Source organism: Galeopterus variegatus, unplaced genomic scaffold (genome assembly GCF_000696425.1).
Source record: "Galeopterus variegatus unplaced genomic scaffold, G_variegatus-3.0.2 Scaffold479, whole genome shotgun sequence".
Lineage (NCBI taxonomy): Eukaryota > Metazoa > Chordata > Mammalia > Dermoptera > Cynocephalidae > Galeopterus > Galeopterus variegatus.
In genome coordinates this window covers 214,101-241,804 of record NW_007726590.1, presented here as the reverse complement: position 1 = coordinate 241,804, position 27,704 = coordinate 214,101, and the positions used below count along the sequence as shown (strand labels likewise).

General features: G+C 34.4%; 1 protein-coding gene and 1 long non-coding RNA gene across 2 annotated transcripts in view; both read right to left on the bottom strand.

Moving 5' to 3' along the window:
- Positions 1-27,704, bottom strand: part of VTI1A (vesicle transport through interaction with t-SNAREs 1A) — a 366,044-nt gene that overhangs the window by 262,466 nt on the left and 75,874 nt on the right. The window contains exons 4-5 of the mRNA XM_008569223.1: positions 14,059-14,136; positions 2,927-3,011 (exon numbers count right to left, since the gene is read on the bottom strand). Of these exons, the coding sequence (XP_008567445.1) occupies positions 2,927-3,011; positions 14,059-14,136 (163 nt within the window). The remainder of the gene's footprint in view (positions 1-2,926; positions 3,012-14,058; positions 14,137-27,704) is intronic.
- LOC103587701 overlaps positions 25,557-27,704 on the bottom strand; it is a 53,109-nt gene continuing 50,961 nt past the window's right edge. The window contains exon 2 of the long non-coding RNA XR_550247.1: positions 25,557-25,781. This is a non-coding gene — a long non-coding RNA (uncharacterized LOC103587701). The remainder of the gene's footprint in view (positions 25,782-27,704) is intronic.

Sequence of the window (27,704 nt, the reverse complement as noted above, 5' to 3'; positions counted from 1 at the left end):
TTCTAAAAAAAAAAACCCGGTAACTTCTACCTACTATTTCCATCATATCATAAAATCGTCCTTTCTTTTATCATTCTGAAATAGGAAAAACATCATCTTAGAAAAAGTGTAGTCCTTTAAAGTAATAAAATATGCTTTATGAGGAAGTGACTACGTTCTACTTCTTTCCTCATTTTGCTGTACCTAGTAAAAGCTCCTGTGTTCTAGAACTAGTTCTCAGACCAGTACTTGGAAACCATTTCCCTCTTTTGTGCTGTTTCAAAAGTCATACTAGCACTTCTACTTATATTTCTCCCTGCATTTCATAGTCAAGAAGAAGAAACGAATAAATGCTGAAAGTTTTTCCTTTTGAAAGATGCTGTTCAACCATTTCCCTCTTTTGTGCTGTTTCAAAAGTCATACTAGCACTTCTACTTATATTTCTCCTTGCATTTCATAGTCAAGAAGAAGAAACGAATAAATGCTGAAAGTTTTTCCTTTTGAAAGATGCTGTTCTTCTACTGCACAGCAACAAAATGATGAGTATCATAAATTTACATCACAATCAAAACACAGAGCTATTGAGTGACTAGGCATTTCTAGGGTGGGGCTGGCAGGGAAGCAGGAAATACAGAAGCAACGTGGTGCCCACCACAATGCATTCCTTCCACATTACTAAAGCAAGAAGCAAGGGCAGGGGAAATGCTTTGTCCCTGCCTTCTCATTTCTCACTCCACTTTCAAACTCATCCAGAGAAGTGAATTAGCACAATGACTCCTATCTAGGCATAGTCAGAGCCACCTCTGTCTTTACTTCTACAAAGCTCATTCTTATTCCTCCTCCCACACTTGGCTTTGTAGTCTGCAAGAAGTTCCCAAGCCCCATATGACAAATCAACACCTAATTTTATAAAACTTCATAGTTAATCTACCATTACATTTTACTTAAAAGTCTAAGGAGACTGAGGTTAGTTTATGGGACACTCTTAAATTGACATTTTCCATGTTGACTGTATTGATAGTTCAATGGGGATGTTATATTTTACACACACCAAACAAAATAACTATCAAATCCTATCCAATCTTATAACCTTGATCAATGCATGGTACTCTGGTATCTGTGATCTTCTTTGATGACTTCCTTCAGCTTCAGGAGGGAGATATATAAATGGTGTAGTGAAAAAGAGAAAGGATACCCAACTATGTAGTCCACTCAGCCACATAAAGCCCCGTGATCAGTGTCACAGCAAGAAGACCCCCACACCCAAAACAGTTCCATGTGGAAGGAGGTATGACTATGTTCAATAGACACAGTGCCACATTCTCCAAGGACTGTCAAAGTAACACATTCCCCTGCCATTCCTCTAATATATACAAATTTCAATCACAACAAAAAACTATTATGTATGAGATACTGAAAGATAAATGCCTGTATATCATCAAATGACCAGACACTAATAATAGTATTTATATTTGTATATGTGATTTATGGTATATAAACATTTTAACATATGCCATCACTTCTTAAGAATATTCTGATAAGCAATATTATTTCCATTTTATTGAAGAAGAAACTGAGGCTCAGAGATGTTATGTGATTTGCTCAAGGTCACACAAACAAGAGCTAGAACCCAAGCCTGGTCCTTTTAACCTCATCTTGAAGACTCTTCCCATTATTTGCTTTCTTCACAAGAATAGTCACCTCTAAAGGTGAGCCCCCAAACAAAGGAACACACCAAGGCTGGCTTTTATTCCAATTAGGGCAGAAGCCCAGTCTATCAATAACCTCAGGAAGAAGGGCTGCCCCTACTATTAAAAAATCTGGGAAGGTTTCTGGTTTTCTTTAGTTTTCTCATCATCAATATGATGCCAATGCTGTTTATGTTCATCCTATTCTGTTCCCTAGAATTCATCACATAAATCAGTCAACATAGGATAGTCGTGAATCCAGGGCAAGAAAAACACTCGCCATTCATAAAAGAAATTATTTGGGATCACCATCCTTATACCTGCTTTTCCAAAGTAAACATTTCTGTGACTCTGAATTTTTAAAAACTTGATGGAAATGTTGGTGATAACATATTTTTGTGGTTTACATACTGGGCAAGAGCTATCCAAAATATATATAAAATAGATTATTTATAATCTATACTTGATAAAACAAAATAAAAATGGTAGCTACATATTAAGAAACAGATGACTACTAAGGTGCTAAGGGGTACTTATTTACTATAAAAACATTAATAGTCATTGCATGAAACATTTATAATGAAAAAGCTTGTCCAAGACTAGTCTTAGAAGTCAAATTAGGATGGTGTTTTCTGAAATTAATAGTGTTAATTTGAACCAAAACTTTGAATATTAACTAGTGCTAATAAGATTATTATGAACATTAGCCTTGCAGCTTCCTATGACTTTTTTTCCCCATATCTGATTATAAACTCTGTTCAAATTTAAAAAAAAAAGGGGGGGGGGATCATTGGGAATCATTTCCAACTCCAGAAAAAATAAGCACAGTAAACTAGGTATCGTTATCTCTTCATCCCTAGTTCACATCATTTAGATTGATTAAAATGTTAATTTTTACATATGTGAATAAAACGTAAAGGGGCAAACAACTGGAGGCCGCACCGTGTGCTAGCAATCATTGCGGGTGGGTAAACTGACAACATGTAACTGCATATTAAGACAAATGTAGAATTTAGACAAAGTATTCCATCTCTTTTCAGATGTATACTTTTAAACCTCAGGAACTGTTTTCAGTAGATGTCATGCCTTTTAACTTGAAAAAAGATAAGCGCAAATAAGCTCCCAATTGTCTCCCCAATATGTAAACCACATCTCGGGCTGCTGTCTCTGCTACTCCTTTGAAGTTTCCCTGAAATGTCATGTGTTGTGAAGACTGCTGTGCATAAGCAAGACAATTTGCTCACTCTCAGAATTCTTACCGGTTTCCACTGCTATTTGGTATCCAGCCTCTAGTCTCCGAGATGACCTTTCCAGCCTCTCTGTGTTATCGAGCAGATGTGCCCTCTGAAAAAGAAAAAGGGAAAAAAAATCAGACGGCCGTCTACAATGTTCTTTTTTTTGCCTTTTTTAAAAATAATGCCTTCTTATGCTCTAACATTTGAGGGGGGGATCATAACCTGTTATAGTTAATTTTTAGCAAATCTTCCATTATAGGAACCACTACAATGGATAGATTTCCAATCAACCACATATCAACCATCTACTTTTTTGTTTTAAAAGGAGACCCATGTTGTATGTGGCCACAATGAATCTTACTCCAAAACACTGAGAAATGTGTGAAGACCAGAGCCAACTGGATCTTTTCTATTTCAGCAGAGACAGATGTATGAAATACTTGCATAGATATATGATCCCTATTTGTATTTATTTTTTATAAAATGCAATCATTTCAAAAACCTATTTGTTCCCTTGATTCCTGCAGAAATTTTTAAACAGGAACTTTCTTTTTAAGAGAATGCTCCTCAATTTTGGATGTGCAACAAGATGCCATATAAAACAATATATGCTACTAAAACAGAATTCTAAACAGCACTTCTAGTTTTAAGACAACTTGGGGCAAACCACCAAGAAACAAGAGACCCATGTTTCTCCATTTACACAGATATATAAAATTGTGAATTTACTCCCAAATATATGGCACTAGATTGAAGATAAACCTTGAATACATAGTATTTCAGACTGTGAACTAAAATTATAATAATTATACACACCTATTTTATATTATATCTGATGGGGAAATTAGAGGATTTTCCCCAAATTTTCAGCTACTAAACTTTCTTTTATGCACTGAGACTGCATTTTTTTTTTTTGTTAAGCCATAATGATCACACACTAGATCTATAAGCTAACCATGGCTGTGAATGGATAAAAATATCCCTGCATATATAGATATATGTATGTCTAGATACATAGAAATACATGAATACATGTAGTTGTGTGTGTGTGTGTGTGTGTGTGTGTGTGTAGATGCATATGTATATTTGTATAAATTACTAACTTCCCTCCTCAAATCAGTTTTGGTACCTGCTCAAAAAGAAAGAAAAAACAACCACAACTCCAACAACTTTGTGTTGTTGACAGATGTCATTTAAAATCGAAGAAATGCTTTCTAATAATAATAAAAAAGGAGGTGCCACACATATTATCTGAGTGGCTGTCGAGCGAAACGATCTACCTTGCTCTAATGAGCCCCCATGGATCTTGGAGATGCAAGCTGTATTGACATGCACACTTAAGCTAATACACCTAGACCAGTGCCTCCAAGCTTTAGCAGCCAGGGATGCTGACAGAATATCTCGCTTCCATCTTCAAAGAAAGGAAGTGATTAGTATGTTATCATTACCATTCAAAACGTGATTTCCTTATTCCCTCCCGGCATAGGTGACACATCTGAGATGCGGCCAGACGTTGGAGGCAGCTAAAGCCACATCAAAGCTTTCCTTGAAATTTTTTTGGGGGGAAGGATGAAGGGGGGGAGAATCATTAAAACAATGCATTTAGAACAGAGAGATAGAACCTGATGTGAAGGTCAGGAAGCTGCAACAACAGTCTACAATAATTAATAGAGTCATGTAATATACAGTGGAAAAATTAAGGAAAATTTGGCCCCTCCCTTTGTGTGAAAAAAAAAAAAAGCCACCCCCAAAATAAATAAAATAGAGGAAGGAAGGATGGAAAGCTTCTTATATCATGAAAAAACCAAAATCACTGAAGGCTGTAATTGAGAAAAAGAAGAGCAAAGGGAGCTTTATGTGTTTGGCATTGATGACTATTTTTAAATAAAATTAAACACTTTACTAAGGATTGTCAAAAATAGCTTTCTCACTCCTAATTCTCCCTACATGCAGGTTTTAAGAGTAAGGATTGCTCTTCCCTTCTCCAAACATTGTTTTCTACCTTAACAAAGGACTTAACTTCAAATTGATGATTCTCTAAAAAGATATCAATCAGATCTGTGAAAACAAGAGTAAATCTAAATTTTAATCCAGAATAAGAGAACAAATATTTCTGGTTCATTTTCATATTGGATGAAATAACCAAATTAAAACATTTAGTTACTAGAGATTAAGAAAAAACAAAGATCAATACTAGAAACAGACATTCTACTTCTATGATAACATATAATGTAGAAAACAAAGCATTTAAATGTAGAATGATTTTTCAGATTCCACATCTATAACGGGGAGCAAAATTTCTAATGGAAGTTTTTAAAAAAATGTATATTCCCAAATAACGGAAGTAACTGTTCTTCAGGACAGTTCAATTTTATCACAGTAAATCTGCACACAAGAGAACTATCAGTTTACCAGAAGCTTTCCAGCAGGATTTTACTTTGTATTTTGGAACCTCTTCACTTCAGCCATACTAAAATCAAGTTCTTGTAACAGCTGCACTATTTACATTGTTCTCTTAGTTGTACATTGCCCTGGTCTCTGTAAATGAAAGGAAATACACTACAGTAGCAGCTGATGCTTTCAACTTGAACCCACACTCCATCCCAAACTCATTCTCTCACCCTCTTCTCAGCCCTTTTCAAAGCAGGTAAGTGAAGCTGTGCAGGAGATTCAGACAGAGCTCAACTTGTGTGAGGAGCTATGCAATGTGGAGAGCTGGAGACGCAGAATTCAAACGGAGCTCGGCACAGCCAACGCTAGATCAGCTCCCCCTGTACTAAGACCCTGCCTCCAAGCATGCCCTGATCCAGAATGGGGTCCTAAAAGAGCATCACAAGGAAGGGATGGGGCATAATTTGTTTCCAAACACAACAAAACATATTTTGGAGCAGATGAGTTCTTGTCTTCTTAGCATAGGTACAAGTAAGATTTCTGGAGTAACATTTACGGTGTGATTACTATTAGAAACTTGACTGAGAAATAATCACTTCTGAGCAAACCATACACCAATGTACTGCCATCACTGTAACCTATTCTATAAATATCAATGCTATCTATGTCCATATCAAAGACTGTCAAAAGAACATTTCAGAGTATATTATTTTATTAGCTGAATGATCTAATTATTCCAATTATATAATGCCATTACAGGTTACAATTTTGGATACATGAATTTCATAACCATAACTGATGAAACTATTTTTACAGGTACAACAAAAGAACTAAGCTATCAAATAATAAAACATATTTTAAAAGAAATGCAAGTGTAATGTTTTAGCTTTTAGAATTAGGATTTCTAATTCCACACAATTCAGCTAAACAAAAATAAATATTCTGTCAAAAATTCTGATTGTAATAAAGCACAAGATTTTATTAATCATATTAATTGCTAAAATTCAGGGACAATCTTTGTGTAGTTTCTTCTTACAGAGGTTTTCAAGTCTATTGTTAGTTCCATTAACACCTGAAAATTCAAATTCTTCACCTAAACATGAACATATGCAAATGTATACAAGCAGATACTCTATCTCACAGAAGAATGATGTTGATATAGCACTCACCTCAAGAATAATCTTATACATCAAAACAGTAACTGATTATATTCATTTAGTATATATATTTGCTTCTATGTAGGGAAGATAAAAAAACACCAAAAAGGTGGGAAGTGAGAATTTTTGTGTATTTTTTCCTTTCATTTCACCTGTCATTATTACTTTTACTAAGAAAGAACGTTACTAACGCACCTTAAATCAGAAGAGTTGTTAAAAAACCACTATCTACAAGCTTCTAAATTAATATTTGCATTACCTAGAGAATGATGACACACCAATAAAAAACTACTAGGAAAATCTCAATCAATGCAGTCAATCTAAATTTGAAAATAATTTATAGTACTCTGATTATTATAATAAATTAGACAATTTTAAAATTGCAATGTGGGCCATAATTTTATGTCCTAATAGAAAAATAACAAAACTAGACCTCATTAAATAAAAAATATAACTACTCTATCTGTGAAAAAGAACACCGAAACATATTTGATATGTTTGGCATAATTAAAAAAGAATCATTCAGCATTGCTCACTGATGAAATGTAAATATTTCTGTAAATATTAGCCAGGCCACAAAAGAGTCTAGAGGTGCATTATGAAACAGACTAGCAAACTCAGAAAAATGAGAACTCACTTGGGTGCCGTTTCCTACAAAAAGAAAAGTATTTAACAATGACGAGAGCTTTGGCTATTCTTAAGTATCTATGTACACAGACGAGTGGGACATTTATAACAAATGTATGTTTCCCCAAAAGGATAACAGATTAATGGTGTCTTATGTTGAACCTAAGAATTTTGGGTGAGGGAAGGGAGTTTACTTAACAGTTTTCAGTAAAGTAAATCAGAATGTCAGGAGAAAAAATTAAATCATATTAACTTCTTTGAGAAATCAACACAAAACGAACTTGAAGTTAAAGCCTACAATAAAACTATACTCAGTTACAGTTTAAAGATATTCCTTTATAATTCTTTCTTTTGGGGGCCTTTAAAATATTAACGTTCCTCCAATGCCAACAAAGAAGAATAATCACTGTGATAAACATGATTATGATATAGTTGTTTCATAAAAGATGGTTAGCAGAGATTTCTGACCAGTATAATCAATACTTTTGCTATGTGCAGATTTCCCTGGAAAAATGGGCCCAAAGATCCACTTCAAATTTAGAAACAATTTTATAGGGAAAAGCAAGATTAAAAAAAAAAAAAAAGGAATCTAGGAGGTACTCACCTCTTCACGTAATTTTATCAACTGCAACATGAATGCGCAAAAAAAAGATAAAAAGGAAAGAAATGGCAGGAAAGAAAGATCAGTTGTGTGACAGGATACAGAATTAACATTGACAATTTATCTGTTTACATGTTTAGCATTTAAAAATCACAGACAAACACATTAAAAGAACCTAAACATAGACTACATGCAGAGTTTTTTGAACGAATAAAGATCACTTTCTCACACTGTCACATTAAACAAAGAGAATAGTGTGAAATTCTCTTTTAAAGTACATCTAAGACACCATCATGAAATAAAGGGGAACGACTTCATAGAAGTCTATATTATAAAGAAAGAAAACAAGTTTACTGTTCCTCTCTTCTAAGAATGTAGCACTGAAGAGGTTTTGTACATACAAGTTTTCAGGATGTTTCTCTATTTGGAATCTTGACAACTGATTTCAGATTTTACTAAACTACAAATGAGAATGATTAATAGTTCATGCCTTGGTTCCAATAAGTATTTAAAACAAACTATTATGTTAATGTCATACTAGTACCCACTCTAATAATAAGATTGCATTTGAAGGTAACATTATTTTAATTGAGAATAAAGTATACCAAGATAAATAATACTTATTTATATTAATTAGGACATAATACCAGGAAGTATTTCACTATCCTTAGAACAACTGTGTATATCAGAGTTAGTTTCTAGGTTTTTGTTTTGCTTACAAGGCGACTGCAATTACATGGCATGTTTTCATTTTAATTTTTGAATTGTTTCTTCATTTTTCAACTTTCTTTATCTTGTAAACTGGGCCATATCAAAGCAATGCACTCTCTTACTTCATTTGTACTGCAATCTGTTTTCACTATGGTCAAATAAAAAACCACTCTTTACTTGGTATTAAATTCTCCTATGATAACATTTTAATCCACATGTAGAACATTTTTCTATTTGTCTTAAATATAACAGATAAAAACAAGTTGCTTAACTCTTTAGAAACTAGGGAAATGATACAACCATTTATCTGGCTCATTCTGTGTGTGTGTGACACTATTCTAAATCACAAATATAAGCATACAGTTGAGATAAATAACAACCCTAGTTTCCACAATGAATAGAAACTGAAACCTAGGCTGCAACAGACTATAAACCACATTTTAGGTCTGAAATTTGCATCTTCAGCAAATCAGGTCTACAACTGATAATTGTTAAACATCCAAGTATCTGTAACATCTGTTATAACACTTGACATATGGAAGCCAATAAATTAAACTATTGCTTTGGGAGAAACGTGCCATGAATTACTCACAATAAGTCTCTCTAAAAGTATCATGTTTACTATAACTTGGGTTTCTCAATGCTTAATGTTGTTTTTGTCTCAAATTCAAGGAAGGCAATATGCACTCCAGCTTTTTCTGTTATTTCATTTGTATTTCAAGTACAAAAGAATGAGATTTCAAATTAAGAATCCTTTGTAAAAAGGGTACAAAATTTATTTTACATCTCACAGTATAGTGAAAATGAAACCTTTAATATTGTCCTTTCAAAATTGGCAAGAAATTGTCATTATTTGTAATTAATATACTCATTCTCTCAGCAACCATTCAGTGCATACGACTAAAGCATCTCATTATTTCACATGAAAAGTTACAACTCTTTCCCAGAAGAAGTAAAATTGTAAAGTGAAATACCTGGCCTATCATATACTGGAATCTTTCTCTTTGCTATTGGAACATCATGGGAGAAAAAGACGAACGTTAATTCTCAGAAAGAGACGATCTGAGAATTGATCTCACAGCTATCTTTTCTTTCTGGGGGCACCATTCTTCAGTTGACTATGATACTTACAGGGCCAAAGTTTAAAACTACTCCTCAGCAATAGAGACCATTTGGGGCATGCTACCCTGCCATAATCAATGAGTGTTTAAAAATGCTACCCATTTGTTTTTTCAATAGGTTCCAAACAAAAAACGTTCTATCTGGTTTGTGCTGCATGGCTGCATTCAAGCGCCACACCGGATTTGTAGCTAAGCTAGGTAATGGGAGGTTTTTTAATCTTTATCTTTTTTTCCCCCCCTAAGTTAGGCCGAGAGTTATTCATTCAAGTAAACAAAAGATGGTCTATTTTTGAAAATTATCAATGCTTAGACGACACTGTAAGTAGTGATTTCGTACTTTCTCGAGTTCCTAGCTCCTTCATAGACGACATGAAAGTGTGCAGTGCCACCATGTCGAGTTATGATAATCAACATCTTTTTTGAAACAAAGAGTTTTTTTTTCCCCCCTCCCAATGCAGAATTTGATACAGGAGGTAATCTGTTCCTTTGTGGGCTGAAGAAATCTGGTTTACGCTGGTTTGAACCAGTGGAATCTCTTGTGGTTAAGCCTTCTGCTGTGACTAAAATCAAAACTGCACTGCAGAGCATGTGCGGCTCGTGGGCGCCTGTGCGAGCATCACGTGACCCCAGGACTACCGCATTTTTTTCTTACAGCTGATAACGCCACTGCCGTCTCTGTCCGCACACAGATAACGAATAAATGCTGAACTCTATTAAACGCCCTTTACACATTATCGTGGGTCGAACACACAATTTTCTGAACTTATGATGACAGTCTATTTATTTAGCTATAAACCCTCAGCACGTAACGAGCAGATTTGTGCCTGGTAATGATCTGCTCTGCCAGGGCTATATGAAATGATACCGACCTTCTTTAGATCTTGGGGAATTAAATTGACCGACTTCACCCCCTGGTCGGTAGCTGAAGTTTGACACACTTTATGCACAGCAAGCCCAAATCGGAACTTAAGAGAACCTCGTATTAAAAAATTAAGTAATCATTATCTGCTAAATATTGCTTTACCACAAAAATTTCCACACGTTTGTAAATATCCTACTCTTCATATATATTTTTGAACCTTCTATTTAGGGTTTACTCAGAGTCACTGATCAATATAATTTTGCATAAGGAAACTGAGAGACTTAGTGTCCAAAACTAGAGCTTGGAACATTTTATTTGCCCCACTATCATACTGTATTATGAATGGCTTTATGATTTTATTCTTTAAATTTTTTTCTTTCCCTTTTTTGAAAATGGGTCTCATGAAACAAAATCAAGTTAAGAAGGTAAGAACTATTAAAGTTTCTACTCTACAGCATCACTACATTCAAGAACTCAACTCTCAAACAAATAAAATGTTGCCATTTGAAATGGCAAATATGATTTTTAAAAGAATAGAATGATAATGCTTGAGACAGTAGTCCACCATCATTACCCAACAACACTCAAATGTAATGTGCAAAGTAGGTAATTTTGTCCCTTCTTTGTAAATCAATGATGAGTTAGTTATATTTGATTGAATGAAAAGGATATGAATCAGAAATGAATTTACACAAAGCAATTAACTGGGAATTAAATGAAATGTGTATTGTATGAAAGACATTAAAGGTGCATCTGAAAAATCCTTAATTTCTGAAATTTTGACATTCCTATTTATGGCAGAAATGTTTATATATCTAAGAGTAAATTAATGTACTCTATAGTTAATTGGCAGATTAGCTGTAGTTAATTGGCAGATTTTATATGTATTGACAGTCAGGTTTTAGATGCCTTAAAAAAACTGTCCCCGTATTATAAATTGTGAGAATGACACACAGTAGTTATTGGATTCATGTTTGTTTAAATCTTTACAAGGAAGTGACTATAGGGAGTATGTAAATATGGCATTGAAAATAATTAGTAAGTACTTTATTTTACCTATTTGTAATCATTTCTATTTATTCCTTACTTTTTTTTCTGACCTATATATTTGTTAATTGACAGATACATCCCAATTTCAATTAAACAAATATTGCTATTTATGCCTCACTGTGTTTATCTCCAAGTGTTACTTGTATATTAAAAGTTTATCATAAATATTACATGGCCAAGAAGTTCTGATAATCAATTTTTCAACAATTAACTTGAAAAAAAAACTTATTTGTGGATAGGAAACATTTCATAAATCATAGGTAATCCTACCAGAAAAAACTGTCTTCTCAGCTACTGAGCTACAAAAATTAATATGAAGAGTCAACTTAAATCTTTTCTTTCTTTAAAGAGCTTCTGCTTTGATTCCAAAGTCTAAATGAATACTAATGCAGAATAAAGTTATTCTCAAATGACGATACCTAATTAAGGATGTGTTTTGGTTTAAGGAATTTTAATTCCTATATTATGACAAAGAGCCGCAAAACAAAATATAATAACTTCATCAAGATATGGAAATTTTGCTCCACTTGGTAACAAAATATCCAAAAAGTTAAGTGTGGTCTCTTTGAACTTTCAAACCTCATTCAAATTTTAGACTGAAAAAGTTCACATACGTAATAATCTAACAGTTACATATTCTCATGACTATAATTTTTCATACTCTATTTATTGAAGTGACAGCTCCTTACAACTAAATTTCAGGTTCTCCAAGTACTTTTGGAATTTGTAAGTTTGATTTATATAAGTCCAGAGGAAATCTCTGCATAATAACTTTAAAGTGGCAGGAATATAATTTGAAAATTCAGAAAATATGAACTCAGTCATTTTTGTGGAATATTTTTCTTTAGGCATTAAAAAAATATATACTTATATGTATGTAAGGCAAATGTTTTAGGCACATAAAATAAAATGTTCGTAAAGAGAAGTGAACATGCTTGCAGAAAAAAAAAAAAGAAGAATCCCTGTCATAGAACTGCAACATCCATTACAATAAAGGAGTCTGAGTTAGAAAGGAAGGGGGTGTTCCTCTACATTAGGCAGTAGTTTCAAATGAGGGAAAGATCTATAGCTTTTTAGAGAATTGACATGGGAACTACACATTCACATTTTTGCAAAAAAGATAATACTTTTTTGGAGTAGATAGGACATAAAATTATGACTCATTCATTCAAGAGGTATGAGCAATCTAAATCTCACTTAAAAAAAGGAAGGAAATATTTTTTTCTCTCATCCTCACATTATTTAATCTATTATGAGTAAAACCTCTTTATCACATCACCCCTTTATGTTTGATGTGCTATTTTTTTTTTCCTGTAGCTATTCTCACTTTTCAATCAGGGAAGCTAAAATCCCAAGTCAAACCTGAACGTGTTTACATGTCTGAACTCAGGCTGATAACATTCAAATAGTGGAAGAGGTGAGATCATTCCCAAAACAAACATAATCAGCTCAGTGATTCTTCCTTTTTTGGGTGGGTGGGTGGGGGCTTCAATCACATAAGCAACAACCCTGTTTACAAAATTAACATTATAGTAAATAGTAACATAGTGTCAGCCTGTGTAGACCTATAATATAATCTATCTGAATTGATAAATACAAGTATGAAATTTTCATAATGTGTGTCAATATATTATGTTTTACTATCTCATTAATTAGGTTTACTCAGTGAATGATTTAAGTTCATTTTTATTTAGGTGGAGTAGAGACCTTTACAATACTTTCCAAAGTAACAATAAACACATTCAGATCTTGCTTCTGAAGTCCTCTATTATTTATTTTCTTTAAAAAGAGTTAAAGAAAATCAGTCACTAGGGCTGTGTGAGACATTTTTAAAGTCATCTCTACACTGAGATTCTTTAAACTTTTTTTTAAAGTTGTATATATTATCTACATGAATTAATGAAGTCTATAGTATTAATTCAAAGAAAGAAGCAGGACATTAATTAGACTCATGAAACTGCTGTGTGATCCAATGAGAATTGACAGCCAAGTTGAAAAAGCCTTTTAAGAAGAAATTGTATCTTATTTTTTGCCTATGCAGATCTTAAACAGCAAAAAAGGCATATCCTATTATTATTGTTATTATTCTTAATATTACTATTATTTGACAGAAACTGGTCCTCTATATGGTATCCAAGTTCCACAGTGGTGCTTACAATTTGCATTTTGGTGAATGTATTTTTAAGAAGCTACACAATAGGAGATAGAGCTGCCCTGTTGAATTCTGAAAGCTCACTTTCATTTGTTTTGCTCCAAGTGTTGATTTAATTATACTGCATTATTATCAAAGCTGTATTATGTACTTTTTTATTCCTTTTACATGTGTTTGAGGTGAAGACCTTGGCTTTGTCTGCAAACAGTGTGTTTCAAGTTATTCCTTAAGTACTAAATAATAAAGAAAAGAGAAGAAAAGATTTTTTTAAAAGATAGCAGACAGTGATCACAAGGTAAAGGGTTAAATGTAAGATCTCCGAGAAACATTTTGAAGTTGATTAAGACTCCAGCTTTGCATTAAACAGTATCGCTTCCACATGAGTTGCTGCTAATACTGTTAAGGAGCAGCTTGAGAGCCCAGTGTGCTGGTGACCTCCTTCACCCTCCAGCCACCCACCGGGCCTTCCTGATTAGCATTCTACCTGGTTCTCTGAGGAATTCCCACCATCCCCTAGGAGCTCATTCCGTACTTCGTCACTGTAGGCGATCCGTGACCTTTTCTATAAAACAAAACAAAAAGGGAGAGAGCGAGATGAACATTAGAAAGTGAAGGCTTCGAAGCATTGGTATCAAGGCTGATCATCTCAAACCTCGAGAGCCCCCTAATGGAAACCTATCGACTCAAATCTGCAAACCAAAGTTGTGTAAAGTTCCGAAATTTGAGAAGTTTAATGTAAATTAAGTTTTTAAAATGCCAGTAATGAAAGAAAACTCTGCATTGTGTAAGTATTCTATTGATATTCATAAACAGATCAGAACTTGTATATTATTCCATACATCATCATTCAAATAAGACCACTAAACTGAAAGAAATATGGGCTTATATGGCTAGATAGCTGTACATCTGTAAAACTCGCCAGATTGTAATTAAAACAAGGGTATGTGTGGGTCTTTAAATATTGTGGCAGAAAATGGACTATACAATTTAAGTCTTTTAAAATCTCTAATTCTGGAATAATAATTATACCTCCAACTAAACTCTGGAATGCCAATAACAGCACATCTATATTTCTTTCATTATCATGATGGTACTAATCAGAAAAAGAGAAAATTTAGAAATCTGTCCCCTGTCCAAAGAATAATTTAAATTTCTCCAAGGTCTCTATAAATAATGGCCTAAAGAAAAGTAATGGGTGTGTGTGTCTGTCTGTCTGGTATAATAAATTAAATTTCCCAATCCCAGTAAATAAAGGCAAGTAGGCTATGAGTCAACTTTTCATGATCCCAGTAAATAAAGATAAGTGGGCTGAGTCACCATTTCACACACTGAAATTTTGTTTTACAAGAAATCTACCCTTACCTGTAAAGTCCGAGGGACATGTCTGCAAGCAATTCATGAATTATCTAAATGTACACACATTTGGAAAAGCTAAAAGGCTCTGAAAAACTTAGTTTTGAAGCAAGAGTGTGGTCCTCAGATCCTACTTCAGCATCACTGTTTCAGACCCAAATTCAGATTTACAAGTTACTTTGTTGCCTTTTCTGCTTCTGAACTAAGCAAAAACAGTCAATTAAAAGATGGCAATAGGGAAACACTTATCTCTTCCTAAATTGGGGTCTACAGTTTGAAACTTAAAACTTCTTTTTTTTTTTTCCTTTTTTTGTCTTTTTTACTGATCGGTATCGGGATCGCAACCCTCGGTGTCGCGCCTGTACCGGGGACTGGCAACGGGATGGCAACCCTCAGTGTTGAGCCCGCACCGCGCTCAGCCAGTGAGCGGGAACCGGTCTCCACATGGGATCTGAACCCTTGGTGGGAGTGCCGCCGCGCTCCCAAGCGGCGCACTCTCCAGTGCGCCACCGGGCCAGCCCTAAAACTTCTTACCTGTTCAACTGTGATCTGAAAAATATTATAGCTTAAAAAGACTATCCATAATCCATAAGCAGAAGTCAACAATGAGATTTTTAATGATATTTTTAAATTAGGGAATGAGTAATGCTGCTTGACCACAAAGAAATCGTAATACCTTAAACATAAGATTATATTATATTAGAATTTAAAAGGACCTTAGTCGAGAGCAACCAATAGACCTTAAATCACTTTAAAGGTACAGCCTTTTTCAAGTGGGGTTCCTTATCCGAACCACAAATCACAGAAAAGTATTTAAGTGACTATTTTCTCATTTCTCCCAAGGATGTTACATAAGAGAGAATTTAGTTCATTACATATTATTAAAGACTTAAGTCTCTGGAATAATCCGGTTGAAAAAGGCTGAATGGAGTGTTAAAATAAATAAATAAATCTAGGCACCCCATTATTTTTTATGGAAAAAAATTAGTCTCATGGAATTCTAAAGGTAGCTTTGGTTAAACTGAAACTAGAACCCTGGGGTCCTGACTCACAGCTCAATGCTCATTCTACCATATAAAAACCTCCCTGTTCTATCAGTTTCTGGATAGACTCAGAAAAAAGGCTCAAGAATTGTAAAATGTTTTGGAATAAAGGAGATAGTGGCATCCTGCCCCTGCCCCGAGTTTCCATCCCAAGCCCTGTGTTCCTGCCACAAATGTATATCCTATACCTTGGCAACTGAAATAAGTCTGTAAGTAGATAAATAAAACCAACAATACCACAAAAGAACAAAATAGAGAAGTCATTAGCCTGAGTTCAGTAAAGATATCTATATCAGATCTCTTGACAATTCAGGAATGACCCAACTTGTTCTTTTGTGAACATGCCACACTTTTTTCACCACAAACAGCATATGTTAAGCCCACTTCTCCTACTATATTTATTGAAGCCATTATTAATTAGATATTTCTATTGACTTCATACAGACTTGTATTTAAAAATGCTAAATTACAAGCACAGTCCATTTCATAGCTTAATATAATATTTAGATCAAGCCAAAGCTTTCTTTTGCCCATTTGGAGTTACCACTATGGTAGTTTCAAGCCAGCTAAGCAAAAGTATTTTACAGCATTAAAGGAAATGAGAACCTTTAAGCAGGCTGTGGTATCAGAGTTGCCTTTTTAATTATTCATTTCATCACTATGGGGGACTAAAACATCCCACAGTATGCAAGAATATCATATGGAGATTGTTTTTGTTTTTCCCTTTTTTCACCAAAATATCAACAAATTGGCATAGATTGTTCAGTTACATTATATTCTTATTTTGATTTACTATACTTCAAAAGAAGAAGAAAATTACAAACACGTATCCCTAAATATCTAATCTTGTTTTGGTTAGAATCCACTGCTTTTGAAAATCAGCAATTAAGAGTGTACATGCTCAGAAACAGAGGAGAACTAAGGATTTATCCACAGTTGAAGGGTGGTCCCTATAAATGTCATTCTTTACCACTGGGATGGTAAACACTGGTCATTTAGATGGCTTTCCGGATATAATTAAGCAAATGATATGCTGAATTTAACAAAGTGTTCTCTGACAGGACTGACTTCTCCTAAAGAATGAAAAGACAACTCATTTCAAATATCAGAAATAGTTCCTCATGAAAATGACATAACAATGCTGAAAACTGAACTCTTTATATTTGAGTTTCATTTAACAAAAATAAATCAAGACTTTTTTTTTTTTACTAAGAATTATATTTAGATGCCTGACATTAGTACTTTCTCATAATTTTATATGATTTTTAAATTTTAAGTAAGCTAATTGTAATCAATCATAATTTAGCCTGCAAGATCATCACTAAACTAATTGAATACTAAAAAAGGCAAATACCTTTGAATGACAAACTGCTTATTTTATGGATAATTTTCCTCCAAAACATCAATAAATTATGTTACCTTTCAAGGACTTCTGAAAAATCTCACGCCACAATACTAAGTACCTACATAATACTTAATATTGGAGGATTCAAAGTTAATGAAGCTGAAACATCTACTGTATCTTGATAAACCTAACTAAAATATTTTTACATTATTATCAACTGTATAAAATCTCTACTTTAGCCAAATGCAAGCATGAGAATTTGAGCTTGAAATGTCACACATTCAGCTACAGTTTGAAGGAACCCAATTCATAATGCATTTTATAAATAGTTAATGACTTCTATACATAAGCTAACCAGGCAAATCAAGAAATTGTCAACATTTTTAGTCTTAGTTGTCAGTTACCACTGTCTACTGTGCTTTATATGTGGCTTCTGGAGAAGACAGAAGCTCTATGGAGTTTGTAATCTACTGCAATTTCTGGTCTGTACCATAAGGGTAGAAAAGCTTCAAATGACATTATGTGCCCCCCTCCCCTCCCCGTTAAATATAAGAGCATTCCTCACTTGTAGTTGTGTGTTTGTGTAAAACTAATTCCTGCTAAATTATATACTTAGGTGGACTATACACAATTGGACAAAAAAATCTACAGATCATGTATGAAAAATAGAGAAAATATGACTAACAACTGATTGTTACAAAAACTAAGAAGTTAGATGCACAAAGTTTCAATGGCTATTTTAAACTGATGACAAAAGTGAGTCTGGTTATAAAAGCAGGAATCTCAGATTCAAAGCTATTTTCAGTTTTCACTTGGTGCGAATAGGACTTTTGCACACTGATTTGATGATTTTTCTTCAAGCCAAGTTCAAACTGATATACTTGCTAAGTTCTGTCTGGAAGTTTGGCTTGAAACTATCTATCTAATTGACCCAAGTCTTAACATTTCCCAACTGTGAACTGAATGTGTTCCTGGACAGGCACTGCTAAATGAGAAACAAAACAAATTAACTTAGTTTAAACTAATTAAGAACTGTGATCTGTTACCGCCTCTTCTATGATTCTACATGTGAAACAGGGTATACTAATCAGAATGAGGATTCTACAGCCCACCACCAGCAAACATAACAATGAAGTTGGTTTATTACTAAAGCGTATATGAGAATTTAATTTCCATGGTGTGCACATGGCAAAGCAATTGCTTAAATTGCCTCACCTGGGAATTTAATACAATGTTATCATCAGACTAGCCACATTGTAAATAGATTTATAATGCTTTCCATGTGCTGTACTCTGTTGCATATGAATTAAGTAATGATCTGGTATTACAATAAAATCAGCTAGTTCCCACACCTGGCAGACAGGATATTTCACTAAATTAATACCCATACAGCTACATCACAAGGCACGGGAGAAGAAACCATCTCAAAGGCATTTTGACTTGAGTTTTACATGGTAAGCAAATACTCCATGACTTGTAGAATGTCACTACGTTGAATGGGCTGCTCAAGACAATCTGTTTCCAACATCTGTATCACAGAATTAAGACTTTCTCATTCCCATTCTATTTTGGCCTAATTTTCTTCATTCAGTACTTTAATTACCAATCAGCAATCCACAACATTCACAAACACTGAGAAAGCCCTTTATTCTAATCTATGTGCTGCAGACAGCCAAATAATTGATACAAAGTGCAATACAGTTTTGGAAGTAATGAAAGAACAGCTTGTCCCACTTCCTAATCAAATTGGTCTATAGAAAAAATGGTTAATAGATTTCTCCATAGGTCTAAAACAAATTACCCAGTCTGGCCAGACTTTTCCATTGCTTCTACCATGTCTTTCAGTCTCCATATACTTAATAATGCCCAAGGTTACCAGGTGATACATCTATTAAAAAGTGCTATGCTTTCATAGCCAAAGAATTTAACTGCTCCAAAGAATTTAACTGCTCCTGTTATAATTAACACTTTAGGATATCTACAGAATACCATGAAATTATATTTATTAGCTAGTCATATAATTGCTGGCATTCACTCCTTACCTAATTTCACCTGGTTCTAATTAAATAATATTGTACTTCTGTAATGCTCAAATGGCATTTTCTAAAATGCATCTATCTTTAACACCAAAGTGTTCCATTTTTAACCTCGCTTCTATTTCTCCATGGCCAATTTCAGCTTTTCAGCCACATACAACACTCCTGTACCAGGACTGAAAAAGGCTCATCAATCCACAGGAGGAAACTTACATTTTGGAGGGGGAAAAAAAAAATTTATGAATTTTTGTTTATCACAGTGTTCTTCGTGCTGTATCAATTTCTAGCAAAAAAGTGACATAAGGTTAAAATATATCAAGGACTGAAAAAGGCTCATCAATCCACAGGAGGAAACTTACATTTTGGAGGGGGAAAAAAAAATTTATGAATTTTTGTTTATCACAGTGTTCTTCGTGCTGTATCAATTTCTAGCAAAAAAGTGACATAAGGTTAAAATATATCATACTACTTAGTTTAGGCAAAGGCAAAGTAAAATGTTAGGTAAACGTTTGATCCCTGGAAAAGTGTTAGGAGGAAAAAGCACAGGGCACTGAATGAAAAGAACAGAGATGACATTTCAGGATGTGATCTTGGTCAAATTCAGTTTTCTGAATATCAGCTTCCTTCCTCATCTCTAAAATAGTGGTATTAAAATTTATTTCTCAGGGCTATTGTGAAGACTTGAATATTGTAAAAAAATGGAAACCTATCCTAACACCTTGGATGTGATAACTTACAAAGCATATTCAACTAAATATTGGTTGGTAATATTGGAAAAGATACAATAAAACTATTACACATACATGGCTGAGAGTATAAATTAGTGCACCCTTCTTAAAAAATGATGTGTAAATGTATATCAAAAGTAACTTTAAAAAGTACATATTATTTAACCCAGTAATTCTACTGCATTATTTTGTCCTGCCTTACTTTATGGTGCTGCAATTTTTGGATGGCTTCCAATAATAAAAATGTTACTGCATTTCTTTAATGTTATCAGAGAAAGTTCCAATCTGTTTCTTCCAAGTAATCATTCCACTAAACATGGCTTGCTCTTGCTCAAGGGACTGTTTAGAGTTTAAGGTCAAGCTCATTCGCTGGAAAGTGCACATGCCACATGTCGTCAGTACTGTAGCATTAATAAAGGGAAAGCACACTTTCTATCTATCATAAACTCATGGTCAATGGACCATGTGCAAGCCACCAGATAGAAAATACTAACACACCCTCCTGCTAGGCTACCAAAAGGGTTGGAAGAGCAGGTTACCGTGAGAATGCTGAAATAATCCACAGTTCTTTAGTATATAATACCAGGAAAAGAGATTTTAAAAAAATTTTGAAAACTTTTGTCTTTTTATCATAATCACTCTCCTTTATCATTTTTGCTTATACTTTCAAACACATTTTACATATTTGTAATGGATATTTATGTTTGCAAGATAAAATACATCAAATTTCCTCTTAATTACTTTAAAAAATTTAGCTATAGTATTACATGTGAATATTTATATGCATATGGTGAGGTTAGATATGTGTGTATACACATATAGACTCACACAAATCCATATGCATTCCGTATGAAATAATAACTCTATTTGTGTTTCACAATACTAGAGTAGGCTTTTATTTATACTAGGAACTCTGACCACATTGCTATTACGTCATTTAATGATTTGCAAAACAGAGCCCAGAAATCATGTAACTGCACTTCTTCATTTCCTCTTCCAGCATTTCTAAGCTTTAGCCTGAAATTTAAGTTTAGCATTAGTGCTTCAAAATGCAACATATGATGGTCCCACTTGCTTGCATATGCTTGCAGTTTATGACTTTTGACACTGCTATTGAACACAGTGTGGCTGTGTTGTAGATCATATTAGCTTGTCAATCAACAATTAAGTTACTTCATTCATAAAATGAGCTCATGATAGAATGCCCAGATGTTGTCAGCATCTGAAATAGTGTAAGTATGCAGTGGAGGAAATCTCATTCTTTAAAATCTTTCTGAATGTAAAATAAAATAACTCCATAGACTCTACTTGAAATAATCAAAATGTCACAATGTTTATTATTTTCTTTGTTAATGATATATAAATATCCTACATACCCTCACTGGAAAATGATACTCTGATAAATGAATGCTATGCAACAGTTGTTTCATTTGTATTTTTGAATGAACAACTGAAACAAAGTATAAAAATTTGTGTAATTATTTTACCTATTTCTAGTTTTCCTCTGTAGTCTGACTAGCATTGGAAAGAAAAAGTGATCATTTGCTGAGAATCTGCTCATAACCATAATTTCAAGTGATGTAGACATCTTAGAATAAATGGTCCTCAGGACTCTATAACTGACACAGAGTTATCAAATGAGATATCATCTAGACTAGGCTACAAATTCAGAGATGAAGTGTTCTAAGGCAGATGAGTGATCTACCTAAGGCCACAGCTCTAGGAAAGACTGGGCAGAAGAAAGACAGAGCCTTTCTCAATGCCAGTGTTCTTTTCTTTTTACTACACCACCATCCTACTTTAGGTCCCCAAAGCCAAGGTTGGCTGCACCCTTTACCTAGTTCTATGAATTTATCACCAGCTACCTAATTCGTTAATCTATGGGTTTTGTTTCTGGTCACCCTCTTTCAAAAAAATAAAAATAAAATAAATAGATAGATAAATAAACAAACAATAAATAAACAAACCTTTATTTATACATTGTTGTCAACATATGGAATAACGATAACAATAATTTTGAGAGTTCAAGGGTGACAAATGCTTAAGGTAAAATGTTTTATTTGATAGAGTAAAACATCTGATCTCAGAGGGTGAGTCACAACCACACCTATGGGTGTTACTTAGATATTGCAATATTAATCTTCAAAGGCTGCACCATAAAGCAAAAATAATCTACTCACATGGCTCAGAGAGGAACCGCACCAGTTATTAAGATGTGTTAAGAACTGCCTGCTTACCCATAGGATCTGGTGACTCCTCATACAGTTACTCTAACATTCTAGATTGGAACCAGCTATCTCATAGGCAAACGATTTTTATCATTTTTCTTCCTAGTACTTACTTTTGGAACCATGTTGTGACAGATTCCTTATTATAGAATATGCTGTGTTATAGTGAGGTTATAGTGTTCATAATTCAGAGATGTACAATATATCTTTTAATGTTTTGTGGATATAGTCAATAAAACTGTGATGCTTAGGCAATATAAAAAAAATATTTTAATCCAAATATTCTATGAAAACATTTTGAAGGTTACTTCTGTACTAGGGTGACCTAAAACAAAATATAATAAAATAAATACAAATATTCACACCTGATTCATAAACAACATGTTGTTTCTAAAAGATTCTCCATTTTCAGTTGAATAAAATAAAAGCCTGCCTACCCAGGGGCTTTGCTTCATCAATTAAATGTTCTTTCTTTTGTATCTTCAATGTTTCACTCTCTACTGGTTCTTTCCTTTAAGTATAAACACTTTTAAGTGTAACCCTATACTACTCTCCCCAGCTAATGCCCCATCTCTCTTTGTCCTTCCCTTCCTAGCCAAGCTTCTTGAAAGAGTATTTTACATGTACTAACTCCACTTATTCATGTCCCAGTCACTTTTCAACCTACTACAAAGTGGATGCTTCCCTACCACTCTGCAGGTCTCCCCAGGATCACCAATGACTTCCTACTTGTTAAAATCATTAGGCCCATTTTTAAAAAGAACTTTTAATTCTATGATATTTTCAGATGTATAGAAAAGTTGCAATGATAGCCCATATCCAGTATGTCACAATTAATGAATCAATTGTTCAATATTATACATTATTATTAACTAAAGTTCATCCTTTTTTTTCAGATTTCCTTTGTTTTTACCTGAAGTTCTTTTGCTTTTCTAGGACCTCATCCAAGAATCCACTATATTTACGGTTTGAGCATCCCTAATATGAGAATCAGAAATCCAAAATGCTTCAAAATCTGAAATTGTTGAGCGCTAATACGACACTCAAAGGAACTGCTCATTGGAGCATTTTGGATTTCTAATTTTCAGATTAGAGATGCTCGGCCTGTATGTATTCTGCAAATTCCAAAATCTGAAAAACTCCAAAATCCCAAACACTCTGGTCCCAAGCACTTTGCATAAGAGATACTCAACCTGTAGTAGTCATGCCTCCTGAGGCTCCTCTTGTCTATGACAGTTTCTCAGACTTTCCTTGATTTTGATGATCTTGACAGTTTTGAGGAGGACTGATAGGGTATTTTGTAGAATGTCCCTCAATTGAGATTCGTCTGATATTTTTCTCATGGTTAGACTGAAGTTACATGTTTTTTGGAGGAAGACCACAGAGACAAAGTGCCATTTTCATCACATCACATCAAGGCTACATACTATCAACATGACTTGTCACTGCTGATGTTGACCTTGATCCCTTGGCTGAGGTAGTGTTTGTCAGGTTTCTCCACTGTAAAGTTAAGTTACTCTTTTCCTCTTCTCATAATGTCCTCACTATGTGTAGCTCACATTTAAGGAGTGGGGAATTATGCCCCACCTCCTGAAGACAGAGTATCTACTTAAATTACTTGGCATTCTCCTGCACAGGAGATTTTTCAATTCAGTCATTATTCAATCACTTATTTATATCAGTGTAGATTCATGGCTATTTATTTATACTCTGGGTTATAATCCAATACTGCTACATTCATTTTGTTGTTCATATGGTACCAACTTTGGCTCCAATAGCCACTTTTCAGTCCTTTTTTTATTTGACCTCTTAACAGCATCTAACAATGTAGTCCACTTTCTCCTTAGCAGTTTCAGCATCACACTCCCTTGGAATTCCTCCTATCCTTCTGGTCTCCTCTTCTCAGTTACTTCATCATAAGTTCCCTCTCAGTTTGCCCATAAAATGCTGGTGTTCTCCTTGGTCTCCGAATGATCTTATCTAAACCCATCATTCTAACTACCACCTAGAAGCTGGCAAAGATGTTTTCTGTACATTCTACTCACAAATCCAATTCCAACTGGGCACCTTAGGCACCTAAAAGATATCTCAGACTTAACACACACAAAGTGGGGTATTATCTTTCTTCTGTATACTGCCCCTCCTCCTGTTTTCCCTAATTTGATGGATGGTGTTACCATGCACATGGTCTCCTTAGATAAAACCTAAAAACTATCCTACTCCCTCCTTTACTCTCCATATCCAATCAATCAGCAGAATATCTGACAACTGGAGCCCTTGGCTATATTTCCAGGATGTTTATTACCTTATACATTAGTTCCAGTTTCTTATATATGTTGTTAACACATATTTCATCTCTCTTTTTATATATGAATTATATTGGGGAAATAATTCTATGGAAAGACTTCTACATGTTTTTAGGCAGAGGCAAGCCAATAAGTACAGCTCCTCATCTTGGGGAGAGAAAGAGACCCCTTCGACTCTACCTCTAGCAGAATATCAAAGCTATTTAAAAAAAAAAAATCATTGTCTAAAGATCTAACTTACTTCAGAATGGGAATGTTAAAATAGAAAGCAAATTCATTCAACAAAAGCCAATATACTATGGGAAAATGCTAAGCAACAGACCTCTCTCCAACTTTCTAAGTCAATACCACATTTCTCTTTAATTTCAAATATACACATATCTCATATCAGCTATTTTATTGTTCCCATGAGTTAGAGATTCTCATTTTTTATATTATATAGAAGGTAAAAGAGCACCATTTCAAACAAGATGATGTGCATACATATTTCTTCTTTGTTTGTCTGATTTGTGGACCTGAGGAATACGGATTACCTCTGTTATCTGCATGAAGAAGCTCTGCTACAAGCCTGGCATTCACTTTGCTTTTATCTCTGAGACCCCAAATTGTACTGTTAGGAAACAGAGGGCACTTATCTAGATTGAACTGTCATACAAATAGATTTTTGTCAGCTATTCAATTTGTATTGGGGAACATGCAAACAAAAACAAAACCCAGCGATTTAAAACAACAAACCTATCCTCTACTGACGGGAACAAATTGCTATTTTGCAAGTGAATAAGAATTACTAAAGATTGCACATCTTGCATGTGGGTGCTACAGAAAGAAAAATATTCTTAGAACTAATTCTGTCTAGTTTTTCTGGCAGTGATCTAACATAAAGCAAGCACATAGTATGCTTAATACTAATAAACACACAAGAAAAAACACTGACAAACAGGAATTAATGTTATCAGAGGAGAATGAGTTTGTTTAATAAAGTTCCAAGTCAAATTCAGTGGCTACATGAAGAAGGTGACATTGTATTGCATTCTGAGTTTGTTCTCTGATCTATGGTCCTTCTGGGAATACAGGTAGTGCCTCTGCCCACGAAACAGTCAATTTGAGTAGTGAGACCAACATTCTCCTTAAGCCCAAAATGATTCTGGCTCTGTGTCTTCAATAACCACTAGAACAAACAAAAACTTCAGTGAATTGACCTCACCATATCTAAGGCTATTTTGAAGAATATTCAGAATTGGCCTATTCAAAGTTGATGTTAACTCAGACATTAAAGATGTTGATAGGGGCCAGCCCGGTGGCGCACTGGATAGTGCGCCGCTTGGGAAGTGCGGCGGCGCTCCCGCCCGAGGGTTCGGATCCCACATACAGACCGGTTCCCGCTCACTGGCTGAGCGAGGCGCGGGAGCAATGCCAAGGGTTGCGGTCCCGTTGCCGGTCCCCGGTCCGGTACGGGGGCAACACTGAGGGTTGCGATCCATTGTCGGACACGGAAAAAGACAAAAGACAAAAAAAAAAAAAAAAGATGTTGATAAATCAATAAAAATATGATAAGACAATTTTTACAACTGAAAATATCAATATGCCCATCGTTATCTAAAATAGTTTCATTTCCTCCTCAATTATTTTTTTTCAAGTTGAATCCTGTTCCTTTTTCTGTAAGCCACATCTTCATTCTGGATCTTATGTAGCTACGCCTTCAGTGAAATCCAGGCTTGCGCTTATGGAATCATAAACTACTCTACGGGAAATAAGCAAATCTGCAAATTCAGCCCTATGACTCCACATCAAGCTGAAATAGAAAACAAACAAACTTAAAAGTCAAAAATTTCAATTAAACCCACATAATTTTACTAAAGTAGAAATCTAATTAGTTCAATTATTCAAATGCAAATATTTATATTTTGAAAATGAATTTTCTTCAATTAAAATTATGTAACAAGAATTCAGCACTTTGTAAAATCCTGTAATATGTCATTTGGCAAAGCTATTGCATTACATGTTGTAGCAACAGGTGCTTATGTCAAGACTTTAGGCTTTATCAAAGAACAGTAAGAAAAAGTAACATATTCCATATACAGACATGAAAAGGATATCACTAATGGTATTTAAAAACAGATAACAGGACAAAGGAAGGTGAAATATAATGCTTCAAGTTACCTCTACATTTTGTAAATGATAGAGCTACCTAAGAAAAGTTGTTCTCACTTCAAAGAAAGTTATAAAATTACATTATTTTAAAAACATAAAAACATGCATGCTGTATGCAACTTACTTTCAAATATACATACACAAGTACAGGTAAAGAGAGAAAGGTGTGTAGAGAACACATGCACAACTGATGAAACAAATGGAGGTAAATCTGGGTATGTGTATGTTCTTTGTACTATTCTTTAAACTTTTCTAAAAGTTTGAAATTATTTACAAGTATAAAGTTTTGGTTTTTTTTCTTCTTTTTTGGTGGCTGGCTGGTGCGGGGATCCAAACCCTTGACCCATGCTGTAATCAATGGAGCCTAACCAGCCAGCCCAAATATAGAGTTAAAATGATTAAACAATGGGCCGAGCCCGTGGCGCACTCGGGAGAGTGCAGCGCTGGGAGCGCAGCAGCACTCCCGCCACGGGTTTGGATCCTATATAGGGATGACCGGTTCGCAAGGAGTGCTCACTGGCTGAGCGCGGTGCAGCCGGTCTCAAAAAGGACAAAAAATAAAATAAAATAAAATAAAATAAAATAAAAAATAAAATGATTAAACAATATGAAGATTATGGAAGAAAAGGGGAGAGATTCCTGGCAAGGTAATTTTCAACAAGTAGCTAATGGAAGAGAATAGCTTAATGTCAAATAAATTCTTGATTAGATAGATAATAATGTTAAACTAAAATATAAAACCATTATCCCTCTCAAGTTCAAACAATGTTAACTGTTAATGTTTGTCACATATGATGGTGTTTTCCTTTTTTTTTTAAATAAAAATATGGGATTTAATTTAACAGTTTTAAATTAGCAACATAATTTATTCGAAGGTATACCTGTTCCCCAATGTTCATCACAGCACTCTTTACAATAGCCAAGAGTTGGAACCAGCCCA